The following is an 11,474-nucleotide window of genomic DNA, read 5'->3' on the forward strand; positions in this document are numbered from 1 at the left end:
AAGGAATAAAATACTTTTCCCATTTTGTTAGTTGATTTACACATTACTTTTGTTTTGAGGGGTGTTTTGTGGAGGTATTTTTAGCTTTTATTTTTAGGTGATTTATTTCATTCATGCATTCATCAGCTATTAGTGGCAGAAAGGCGTAAATATGACTCTGATCTCCAGGTCATTCAATTGTTTTGCTTTACCGGAATTTACAAAAGCAAGCATTTGTACTGGGGATTAAGACAATTTTCGTAAGCCTCCATTTGAAAAAATGAAGTATGCATTTTGGCATTCTTTGTTGTATTTGTTGATGCTGGTGTTCGTACCCTTTAACTGGATAGGCTCCTTTGGGCTCTGAACCATTCAGCATGACGTGAATCACCCCAGAACTATCCCTTGAATACTGTAAGAAGAAACAAGTATTTTGAGTAAATTAACACAATTCTTTTTTAAGCTATGAAATGAGCAATTTTTTAAAACTGACAATCCTCGGGGTGCCTGGGTGGCTCAGTCAGTTAGGCGTCCAACTTCAAATGTGATGGACTTGACAGACTTTGGACATCCGACTTCAGGTCATGATCTCACAGTTCGTGAGCCACGCCCCTTGTAGGGCTCTGTGCTGACAGCTCAGAGCCTGGAGCCTGCTTTGGATTCTCTGTCTCCCTCTGTCTCTGCCCTTCCCCTGCTCACGCTCTGTCTCTCCCTCTCTCAAAAATAAAAAAAAACTTAAATAAAAACTAAAAAAATAAATAAAACTGACAATCCTCAATATTAGCAAAGATGTACTAAATTTGATATCTCAAAACAATTTTGATATTCTATTTAGCTGGTAGGGGAAAACTTTTATATCTTGGAAAGCAAATTGCTTTGAAATGTCAAAAGCTCATTAACTCAGTGATTCCATGTCTGGGAATCTACTCTGAGGAAATAGCGTGACTCCAGCATCCTAACAGCTTGAACGGAGTAATTACACTGACATTGCAAACAACTTCAAAATCACAGGGGCTTTAAGCAAGAAAGAGTTGTTTCGTGCTCACACTACATGTTTATCACAGGTCGACTGGGGGTTTGTTTTGTATGTCCTTGCTCTGGGACCCAAGCTGATAAGGACGCCTATCTGTAAAGTGGCTAATTGTCAGGGAACGGACAAGGGGACAGTGGCAGATGACAGACAGTTCTTAAAGGCGTCTACCCAGAAATCACACACACTCCCTCTCACATCTCTTCGCCAGTGCAAGTCACACGTAAGTCACTTCAACAGGCAGGAGAATGCAAACTGTGTATGCAGAAGATGAGCCAGACATATTTTGTGGACAACTCTAAACAACTCTAAGGCCCAACAGAAGCATTGTGCACAGAAGTGTGTGCAGCAACACTAGGTGTAAGCAACCTAAAATAGTCAACAACCAAGGACTGGTAAGTAACCCAAGGTACTTACATGTCTGAAATATTAGCCAACCATTACTGAAAGTCCACAAAAGATTTGCAAAAGCATAAGAAGCACTTACATTTAAAGCAAAATGCAAGATGACATAGACAGAGCATGAGCCCTACTATGCTTAAAATAAACGGGCAGAAGTCTGGGAACATTAGTCAACCCCACAAAATTACCAAGGAGGAGATAGGTCCAGAGAAGTTCCCAAATCTCCAGTTCAGAATACGGTGCCTGGCTCAGTCCATAGAGAATACAACTCTTGATCTCAGGGTTGTGAGTTCAAGTCAACAGAGACTACTTAAAAATAAAATCTTGAAAAGAAGGAGAAAAAAAAAGAATAGTACTGTCACATACAACTTCCCAGATAAGATGTTTACGTTACAGTGAAGCAGGGAGCCTGAAAGGCAGGTGGCGCTGACATTTCCATGGCTGGACTTATTTTCTTACAAAGTGATGGCTAATACCGGGAGCAGCAAAGTGAAAATGCACTTCATGTTGCGTATGTTTTTGCTGGCTTCGAAATAACATTAATCATCACGGTTAAATCCACAAATGCCAAGGTTTGATGACCACTGTGCTGAAGGGGTCACGTTTATTTATACATGATGAATTTTTTATCTATATTTTCTATAATGTGTCATTTTAAACAAAAAAAATTTTTAATTTTTTTTAATGTTTAGTTTTGAGAGAGAGAAAGAGAAAGATAGAATGCAAGCAGCGAAGGGGCAGATGGAGGGGGAGACACTGAATCCAAAGCAGGCTCAGGGCTCTGAACTGTCAGCATAGAGCCTGACACGGGGCTTGAACCCACAAACCATAAGATCATGAGCCAAAGTCGGACGTTTAGTCAACCAAGCCAACAGGAACCCCTGAAAAATATTTTTTTAAGAATAAGTCTAGAAAGAACTTCAAAATCTTTCTTCTTCTTTTTTAAATGTTTATTTATCTATTTTTGAGAGAGAGACAGAGAGAGAGAAAGAAAGAGAATCCCAAGCAGGTTGCATTGTTAGTGCAGAGCTCAACTCAGGGCTTGAACCCACAAACCAGGAGATCATCACGAGAGCCAAAACCAGAGATGGACAACTAACTGACTAAGCCACCCAGGTGCCCCTATACTTTGTCATTTTAAAATCCTGAGCAGCTATTACACTGATAAGAAAAAATATATAATAAAAAATGCATGCAGATATAATGAAACTATATGGTGGTAGTGGTTGTAAGTGGATCCTCCTGGCTCTATAATAAATCTGGTTACGTTTCCTGATCTCTTTATGCCTCATTTTTCTTATCTGTAAAGCAAGGGTCCTAAGGATCCCTACCTCATAGGATTGTTTTAAAGAGTAAATCATTTAAAATAATAATTATTGGGGCACCTGGGTGACTTTATTGGTTAAACGTCTAACTTGAGCTTAGGTCATGATCTCATGGTTCGTGAGTTCGAGCCCTGCATCAGGCTGTATGCTGTCAGGTCAGAGCGTGGAGCCTGCTTGAGATTTTGTGTCTTTCTCTCTGCCCCTCCCCTGCTCACTCTCTCTCAAAAATGAATAAATGTTAAAAAATGTTTTTAAATAATAATTATTAACATTTATCGAATCGTTTTCTGCTTCAATTCAGACCCTCTCCTCATTATTATACTCAACTCCCTCTTCTTGTGCACAGACGACCCAGCACATTCTAAGGGCTCACAAAATGTGGGCATGATTCTTGGACTCCCATTCTAAAGTTGGAGAAGGTATAGGAGGTTGGTTTGGAGCACACTCTTTGATGTGGGGCAGATCCACTGCAAAGAGTACGGGGTGTTTTTTGTTTGTTTGTTTGTTTGTTTAGAGAATGTTGACATTGTCCCTGATTTGTTGTTACGACCCCACATTCGGGCGATGATGCACCCAGAGCCTCCATGAGCATTGGCAGCCCAGTGCCCACAGAGTGGAGTCTACACTGGAAATGAAGCCTATGGGCAGTGAGCGGAAGTGGGGTGCCCCTGCGGGAGCAGCAGGAGAGCACAGAAATAAACAGTGCCTTTTGCCTAGAGAGGACCCTTTGCCCTGCTCTAAACCACAGCGTGGAGGGGCACCTAACAACAGTCACTCTGATTAACAATGGACCCGGTGGACACCTGGGGATCCAGAATGGGACAAAAAGGGACACGGACAGCCCTGAAAGAGGGTTGGTGGCCGTAGGTGGGAGGACCCTGGTGCCCACTGGCCTCCTACTCAATTAGCCAACATTTAATAGACTATCACTAACTGGCAGCAGTATAGTCTTTCCGCAAAGGGCCATTTTGTGTGTCTCCAGCTTACCCTCTGCTCACCTTTCACCTATCACCTGCTCTGCCATTAGTATCAGTCTCAGAGACATCTCTGACCACCACATCATGATCTCAGGTGTCCCAGGGTGCATATAAAACAAGGGTCACCCCACCTGACATAGCAATCAAAACCACATTGATTTGAAATACTAAGGGCAGTCATACATGGTAGTAGTAATAGTGATGATTTACTATTTCATCTATACCAACCCTCACTGAATGTGTCCCCTGTGCCAGTCGCTGCATTACCTATTTTAGGCTCCTATGTACTCACACCTCTAAGGAGCAGAGTGAATCTGACTGGGACATGTGGATGGGAAGAGAGGCTCAGAGAAGTGAGGTCATGACCCAATGGCCCAGTCTCTGCACCCCACGGTCTCATGCTTATGGACCCACATGTGCTCAGCCTCTCAGCCGCCCTCCCCATGCTAACCTGTGAAGATGCCGATTTCCAGTAAGAATCCACAGGGTTGTTCTCACAATCTTCTGATGTCGGGCAGGACTGATAATCCAGTTCTAAGGAGAAATCAGACAAACATGTTTCATTTCAAACATTATATTAGAGAAGAATTAATTTAGAACAATTGCTGGCCCCACAAAATCTATTTAGCTTGTGCTTACAAGTCTGACGTTCACAATAGTCCTGCCCACCCAATCCACAAGGAACCTGGCGAAGGGCAACCCAATCCATGACAGCACGACAGGTGTCATTTTGCTCAGCACAGATGTGAGGGAGGCAGAGAACTAAGCAGTTGGCTGGTGAGTAAGGCTGCCGACCACGGAGCATCAGCCTGTTAGCTGGGCTCTTTCTTTACTGAAATTCTAGTGAAATGATTCTCTAAAAATCTTTGTAGGGTGCCTGGGTGGTTCAGTGAGTTAAACATCTGACTCTTGATTTTGGCTCAGGTCATGATCCCAGGGTTGTGGTATCGAGGCCCATAACAGGCTCCACACTGAGCATGGTGTAGGATTCTCTCTCTCTCTCTCTCTCTCTCTCTCTCTCTCTCCCTCTGCCCCTATCCCTTTGCTCATGCCCTCTCTCTCTCAAACAAAAAACTTTTAATAAAAAAAAAAACTTTGCTTTGTTGGGCGAAGTGCCTTCTCCAGTTAGCCCTGGTCTTAGACATAAATACAACAAAAATACACCAAGAAAATGATAGTCCTTGGCCAGAAAGCAGAAATTTTATAAAATTTAAAAGGTATAAAGTGTTAAAGTGTATTAATTCTTTAAAATTTTAATGACAGAATTCAGCAGCCACATACTGGGATCTGTCCACCATTTTCTCTATAAAAAAGGAAAAGGTACTCATTGACAAGTTGGCCCAGAGAGAACAAACAGGGCCACACACGTGTTTCTGAGGGGAAACATGGGGCGCTCCCACGCCCCCTCCAGACCCACCACCCTCCCAGCATCTGCATTCACCAATGCAGAAGCCCTCTGGACCCCACTACCCAGGGGTTTTATGAGATTTCATTATGCAGATGCAATTGACTGAATCACCAGCTTGGTGGTTAGCTCAACCCCAAGCCCCTCTTGCCTCCTGGAGGACAGAGATGGCTGAAAGCTCACAGGCCCATTCAGGCCTTCCTTGGTCTTCCTGGGGACCAGCCCCCATGGGAAGCTATGTAGGGGCCCAGCCACCTGTCATCTCATTGCCCCACAAAAGACACTCTTCTCTCTCCTCGGATGCCCAGGGCTTGAGAAGCTGTGTGCCGGGAAATGGGGACAAAGACCAAATATTTGTTTGTGATTACATCACATGCTCCCTTCCTTCACGTTCTTTCTCTCATACCCCTCCCCGCTCTCCTCACCCTCTGCAGGATAATCAAACAGACTTCCTGGGCGCTGTCCACTGAACGAATGACCATGTCCATTGACCTGGATCCTGCAATCTTCCCTTGATGAAAGCCAGAGTCCTCACAGGCCCCACGCTGTCTGGCTTTCCTCTATTCCCCTAACATTTCTCTTTAGTTACTGTGGTCCTTGCTGTCCCTTAAATATGCCAGACACCCTTCCACAGACTACTTTACTTGCCTCTGTATTGTCATATCTCCCCCTCTATAGTGTAAGGATGGGGTATGATTTTCCTGTTTTATTCTCTGCTGTGTTCCCAGTGCCTAGAAGAGGAGGGCCTGGCACACAGTAGGTACTCTATGGCTCTTGTTTGGATGAATGGATGATTATAGAAGACACAGAACTATTAGGCTAACTTTGAACATGACTCCAATACCCAGGGAGGAGGAATCTCCAGGTTTCATCAAGGAAGCACCCCCCTCCCACCTTTCCTGCTTGCCCTTTGCGACTCACTGAGAACCAAGAACTGCTGGGAAGCTTCCCGGATACCCTGGTCTAGGCTGGTGTCTGTGCTAATGCTTAGGACCTGGCTTTTCCTGCATCAGAGCACAGGGCAGAAGGGAATGTCCCTCACAATGCTATAGGCGACCCGAGGTTGGGGGCTGCTTTATCTCCAGTTCCCAGAAGGCTCTGGATGCAGGAGGAGAGTTTTCATCCCTCCAGGACAGCCCTTGTGACTTGCACTGTGATTTCAGTCTCCAAATGTCTGCTGGCACTTGGCGTGGCGTTTAAGAGCACAGGCTTCAGAACCCCTCATGAGAGAATTAAGTCCTGGCCCTACTTCTTCCAGTGATTTAACCTCCCTAAGCATCAGTTTTCCTTTCTGGAACATGAAGGTGGTGAGGCAAAGCTGTGCAGGATCGGGAGTACATGTGTGGAGTCGGACTGTTTGAGTCTGCTGCTTCCTGGCTGTTCACTTCTCAGCAAGTTTCTTAACCTTGCTGTGCTGCAGTGTCCTCATTTATCGAAACAGAAATCAGGAGAAGACCTATCTCTGGGGGCTGGTGCAGAGATTCAATTAGTTAATACCGTATATGTAAAGTGCTTAGGGAGTACCCAGCAAAAGATAAGTGCTTTCTGCCTATTATTGTCATTATTAATAATCATTACCACCCACCTCAGAGAAAGATTTCGGGGGAATCAAATGAGACAAAGGCATACAAAAGCATTTGGCACAAATGGCAAATGCACAGTATCTACTCAAATTGGAACTCTTACTTTTCTTTTATTTTTAAGATTTTCTGGGGTGGGTGCCTGGAGATGGCTCAGTTGGTTAGGCATCGACTTCAGCTCAGATCATGATCTCATGGCTTGTGAGTTTGAGCCCCAAGTCGGGCTCTGTGCTGACAGCGCAGAGCCTGGAGCCTGCTTTGGATTCTATGTCTCCTTCTCTCTCTGCCCCTTCCCTGCTCTCTCTCTCTCTCAAAAGTAATAAACATTTTAAAAAATCTTTTTGTAATCCTACACCCAACATGGGGCTCAAACTCACAACCCCCAAATCAACCCCAAAACCCCTGCTCACACTCTATTTCTCTGTCTCTGAAAAGTGAATAAACATGAAAAAATATGTAAACAACACAAACGTATTAGGGCACGTTTGAGTGTCTGGCCTTCAACAACTGAGCCAGCCAGGCCCCCGGAGCTCATACTTTTCTTGTGGTTTGTCCAGGAGTCTTACCGGAGGCATTTTCCTGTCGACACCAGCTCAGAAAATCTCCAATCCTGCCATACAGAACGTCACACAGAGGCACAAAGCGACGGGCATTCTCCGCATAGCTTGTGACAAGGAGGTGGTTGTTTTCCCAGAATAGGGACTACAGAAAAAACAAACACACAATCACCATATAAAATTAAATCAAGGCACATTTTTTTTCAGACAGTCCTTCAGCTTCCCTGACAACTGAACTTTCTTTTTCTTTGTCTTTGTTTACCCATTCAGAGAGTGTCTCATTATTCCTGGGGTATCAGGCAATTAACAAAATACTTTCCCAGTAGTGTATATATAAACATTCCTGGATTTAAAAAAAAAATCAAAGGACCTGGGTTTGAATCCTGACTCTGTTCATATACTAGATGTGTGATCTTGAGCAAAGCATGTAATCTCCCCGTGCCTCAGTTTCAACATCTGGAAAATGGGGAGCATGAGCCCTTTCCCTTCTTCCACAACTGTGTTCTAGACAATACGTAACCCCAAAAAAGCACTTCCCAGAGTGTAAGGTGCCTCAAAAATGTTACTTTTATATTGTTCTTTGATAGTTTCCATACAAAGCTACATTGTTTTCACATAACAGTAACACAAATAACGATATCCCTCTCATGATCTCATTAGATCCTTCTCTGTTGAATCCTCAAGCCTTAGCACAATGTCCAGCAGGTGGAGTAGCTTGGTAACTATTTCAAACCGAGTTCATCAGCTAGCCCCAAAATCATGAAAGAAGAGAACAAAATATATGGTTGGTTCCTCTTTTTACTGGCAGGGAGGCAGCAAGGTGCAAAGTGCAACGTATTCTTAAAAATCATTATTTTCATCTATTATATCGCTGAATCTTCCAGCTCCATCAGAAACAATGTTAAGATTTTCTCACTGGTAAACATTGTTACCTGATTTTACAATGAAAAATCATATTAAGAATTACGTTGTCAGAGAAACAAAAAACATATCTTTCTTTAAACTCAAGTAATTTTTCTAAGCAAGCATTTTATGTAGATTTTGTCATTTGTTTTCATTTTATTAGAACTCAGAACACAGACGTGGTTTTCTTAAAGAAATTGGTACTGAATAGATAGAATCTTAAAGTTCCTTAAAATGAGGGATCAGGGGGTGCCTGGGTGGGTCAGTTGGCAAAGCATCTAACTTCGGCTCAGTTCGTGATCTCCTGGTTTGTGAGTTTGAGCCCCGCATCAGGCTCTGTGCTGACAGCTTGGAGCCTGGAGCCTGCTTCGGATTCTGTGTCTCCCTCTCTCTCTGCTCACACTCTGTCTCTTTTTGTCTCTCAGAAATAAACATCAAAATAATAATGAATGAATGCGTAATAATAATTATATATAATATATATTATATTATTATTATTGTTGTTGTTGTTGTTATTATTATTAAAGGAGGGATCAGTCTTCTGGGAAGATACTGAGGCTAAAGGCTTTCTGAGCCCTCAAAGTTCAGACCGGATGGGGCCAGTTGGGACACAAGTTATTCAGAACTGGCTACAGGCAGAGGCCCAGGAAGAAAGGTGTGGCTGTGTCCTAATGCAGTGTTTCCTGCACAGACTTGTTGACCTAGGAAAGTTCCTTCTGCCCAGACTGGCAAGAGACCCAGGATTACCAGTGAAGACAAAGACATCTTCCCATCAGAGAGCTCAGGTGAGTTTGCTGCCTGAATTTTCGATGATACTGAAATGGGTTTCACAGGGTCACTATACCCGGCCCAGGCTCTATCTATTTCTGTAGAGACAGAGAGGAACGTTTTACCTTGTCTCTGGGGACGGGGTGTCTGGAGAGGCTAATAAAAAGGTCATAGTCCGAGGGAAGTACGGAACAGGGATCCTTGTCCAGAACCACTTTAAAGGCCTCCCAGATAGCCGTGCAGTTCTTGTTCCTGTGCAGAAGTACACGTTAAAAAAACAAGAAACCCAACCACATCGTGATGTGATTGAAGTATCGCCATGCCTCTCAAAGTTCAACAGCTTTACAAGCAACTTTGCCATTTGTTAACTCTGCAGAAGTAGGCACGAGAAAGACAGCAAACTGTCATGTCTCATGCATTAGCCCCAACTGAGAAGCGGACAAATCTGTGATGAATTTAGAAACCTGGCAGCGAAAGTGGCTCTCAGAAGGAACTGAGAAGGAACTACACACGTTTTTCAGAGCTAAGTCTTGTCTCAGGCTCCCATAGCTGAGCAGAGAAAGCACAGTGCTGGGGGGTGACAATTGCAATAAACCACGCGCAGGCCCCCAACTTGAGGTGCCTCTCCGTGTAGACAGAAGGTCCACTGTGTCCGGGGCCAGGTGAGGTCAGGCTGGTGGACAAGACCCCATAAAGCCAGGAATGAGCTCTAAGTGTGGAGAAAAGCTGTTACACCTCCTGCTAGCATTAGTTAGAACTAGGTCATCGGTGAGAAATTAAAACATAAACTATCTTGTTTCTCCAGTATATTTGTTTTTAGCTTCACGAGTCCCTGAGAACCTCCCTGTTCCTGGGAAACCTCCAAAGTTACTCAGGAGAGGAGAGGAGGTTCCTTGTGTGTGTGGGTGGCGCAGCCAGTTAAGTGTCTGGCTCTTGATCTTTGGCTCAGGTCATGATATCACGGTTCGCAAGTTCGAGCCCTGCATCAGACTCCACACTGATGGTTCTGAGCCTGCTTGGGATTCTCTCTTTCCTTCTATCTGCTCCTCCCCCGCTTGTGCATGCTTGTTCTTGTTCTCTCTCTCTCTCTCTCTCTCTCTCTCTCTCTCTCTCTCTCTCTCTCTCAAAATAAATTATAAACTTAGGGGCACCCGGGTGGCTCAGTCAGCTGAGCGTCCGGCTTCAGCTCGGGTCATCATCTCACGGTTCGTAGGTTCCAGCCCTGCGTCGGGCTCTGTGCTGACAGCTAGCTCAGACCCTGGAGCCTGCTTCAGATTCTGTATCTCCCTCTCTCTCTGACCCTCCCCTGTTCGCACTGTCTCTGTCTCTCCAAAATAAATAAAAAGCATAAAAAATTTTTTTAAAAATTATAAACTTGAAGAAATTAAAAAGAGAGAGAGAATGAATAGATGCCTGGGAACACAGAAGATCATAAATGTTCCTGGGAAATTGCGGTTAAGCAAACCCCTTGTGAGCCATGCTGGAAGGGTTACAAAGTTAACCAAGTTCCTGTGACCATCTTCCTATTTGTAAGAATAATTGAACAGAATGTTGCTGGCTGGCAGCGTAAAGCAGCTCTGAGGTTTGTGTTAGAGGAGACAGTGGTTTGGGAACTATCTCCCTGTCTCCTTCCTTGCTGAAAGTAATAGAAACCATTTCCTTAGCCAAAAGATTTGGGCTGAGCTATTGGTTGACACACCCCAAGCTGTCACCCTTTGCGTTCGGTGACACTAAAGCAGAAAAGATGCCCTCTAGTGACAGCCACAACTCTTGGAGTCCATTCTAGTTTTCCAAAAACATTTCCCAAGGCATTTGTAACTTTTTCCATCTTGTGCTGGGCAGAGGCTAACATGGGCGCTCCTTATACTATTCTCTGCTTTTTATTTGTCTGGACCGTGTCTCTCACACACACACACAAATTCCTGGCAGAAGAAAAGGACATTATGAAAACAGCAAATGTAGGTCCAAAGAAGATATAAAGCAGCACTGTGCTGGCAAGAGAGGCTCAAACTTAGAAAGTCCTCTACTTCAGGGGATCAGAAATTGAATCCTCCAGGTCCCTGGACTCACCGATTCCAACGGAAAGCCTTCTTCCTGCGTCTGACCCCTCAGGCTAAGCACAAGCCGGCGGCCATCCGAACTCCCCCTTACCTAAGCCTCACCTCTAGACTGACCACCCACAGCCTGCTTCACGTACACACTTACACACACACACACACACACACACACACACACACACACACACACACACTCCTCACCTCTAGACTCCCAATTCTCCACATTTGGATCCCCGGACCTTTAGAACCCCCAGTTTGCGCCCCACCGCTCAGGTCAAGATCCTCCCCTTCCCCGCAGGCCCTGACCTTCGGACTCCATCTGCCCCTCCCCACACCCTCCTCACCCCTAGACCTCCCCCCTCCGCCCCCACCCCCGCGCTCACCGCAGCTCAGGGTTCAGCAGAGAGATGTACTCGGCGCAGCGGCCCAGAAAGATGCTCTGCAGGTGCGGGCTGGTGCCCTCCCCGCGCCACCGCGCGCCCCCAGCGCCC

At 44.9% G+C, this 11,474-nt stretch overlaps 1 protein-coding gene across 1 annotated transcript in view; it reads right to left on the reverse strand.

Moving 5' to 3' along the window:
- BST1 (bone marrow stromal cell antigen 1) overlaps positions 1–11,467 on the reverse strand; it is a gene marked incomplete at its 5' end in the record, with an annotated part of 28,658 nt that extends 17,191 nt beyond the window's left edge. The window contains 5 exons of the mRNA XM_029932754.1: positions 315–391; positions 4,165–4,247; positions 7,265–7,400; positions 9,052–9,178; positions 11,367–11,467. Coding sequence (XP_029788614.1) covers positions 315–391; positions 4,165–4,247; positions 7,265–7,400; positions 9,052–9,178; positions 11,367–11,467 — 524 coding nt within the window. The remainder of the gene's footprint in view (positions 1–314; positions 392–4,164; positions 4,248–7,264; positions 7,401–9,051; positions 9,179–11,366) is intronic.
- Between the last annotated feature and the right edge of the window lie 7 nt (positions 11,468–11,474).

The sequence above is a fragment of the Suricata suricatta genome, chromosome 1 (genome assembly GCF_006229205.1).
Source record: "Suricata suricatta isolate VVHF042 chromosome 1, meerkat_22Aug2017_6uvM2_HiC, whole genome shotgun sequence".
Taxonomy (NCBI): Eukaryota; Metazoa; Chordata; class Mammalia; order Carnivora; family Herpestidae; genus Suricata; species Suricata suricatta.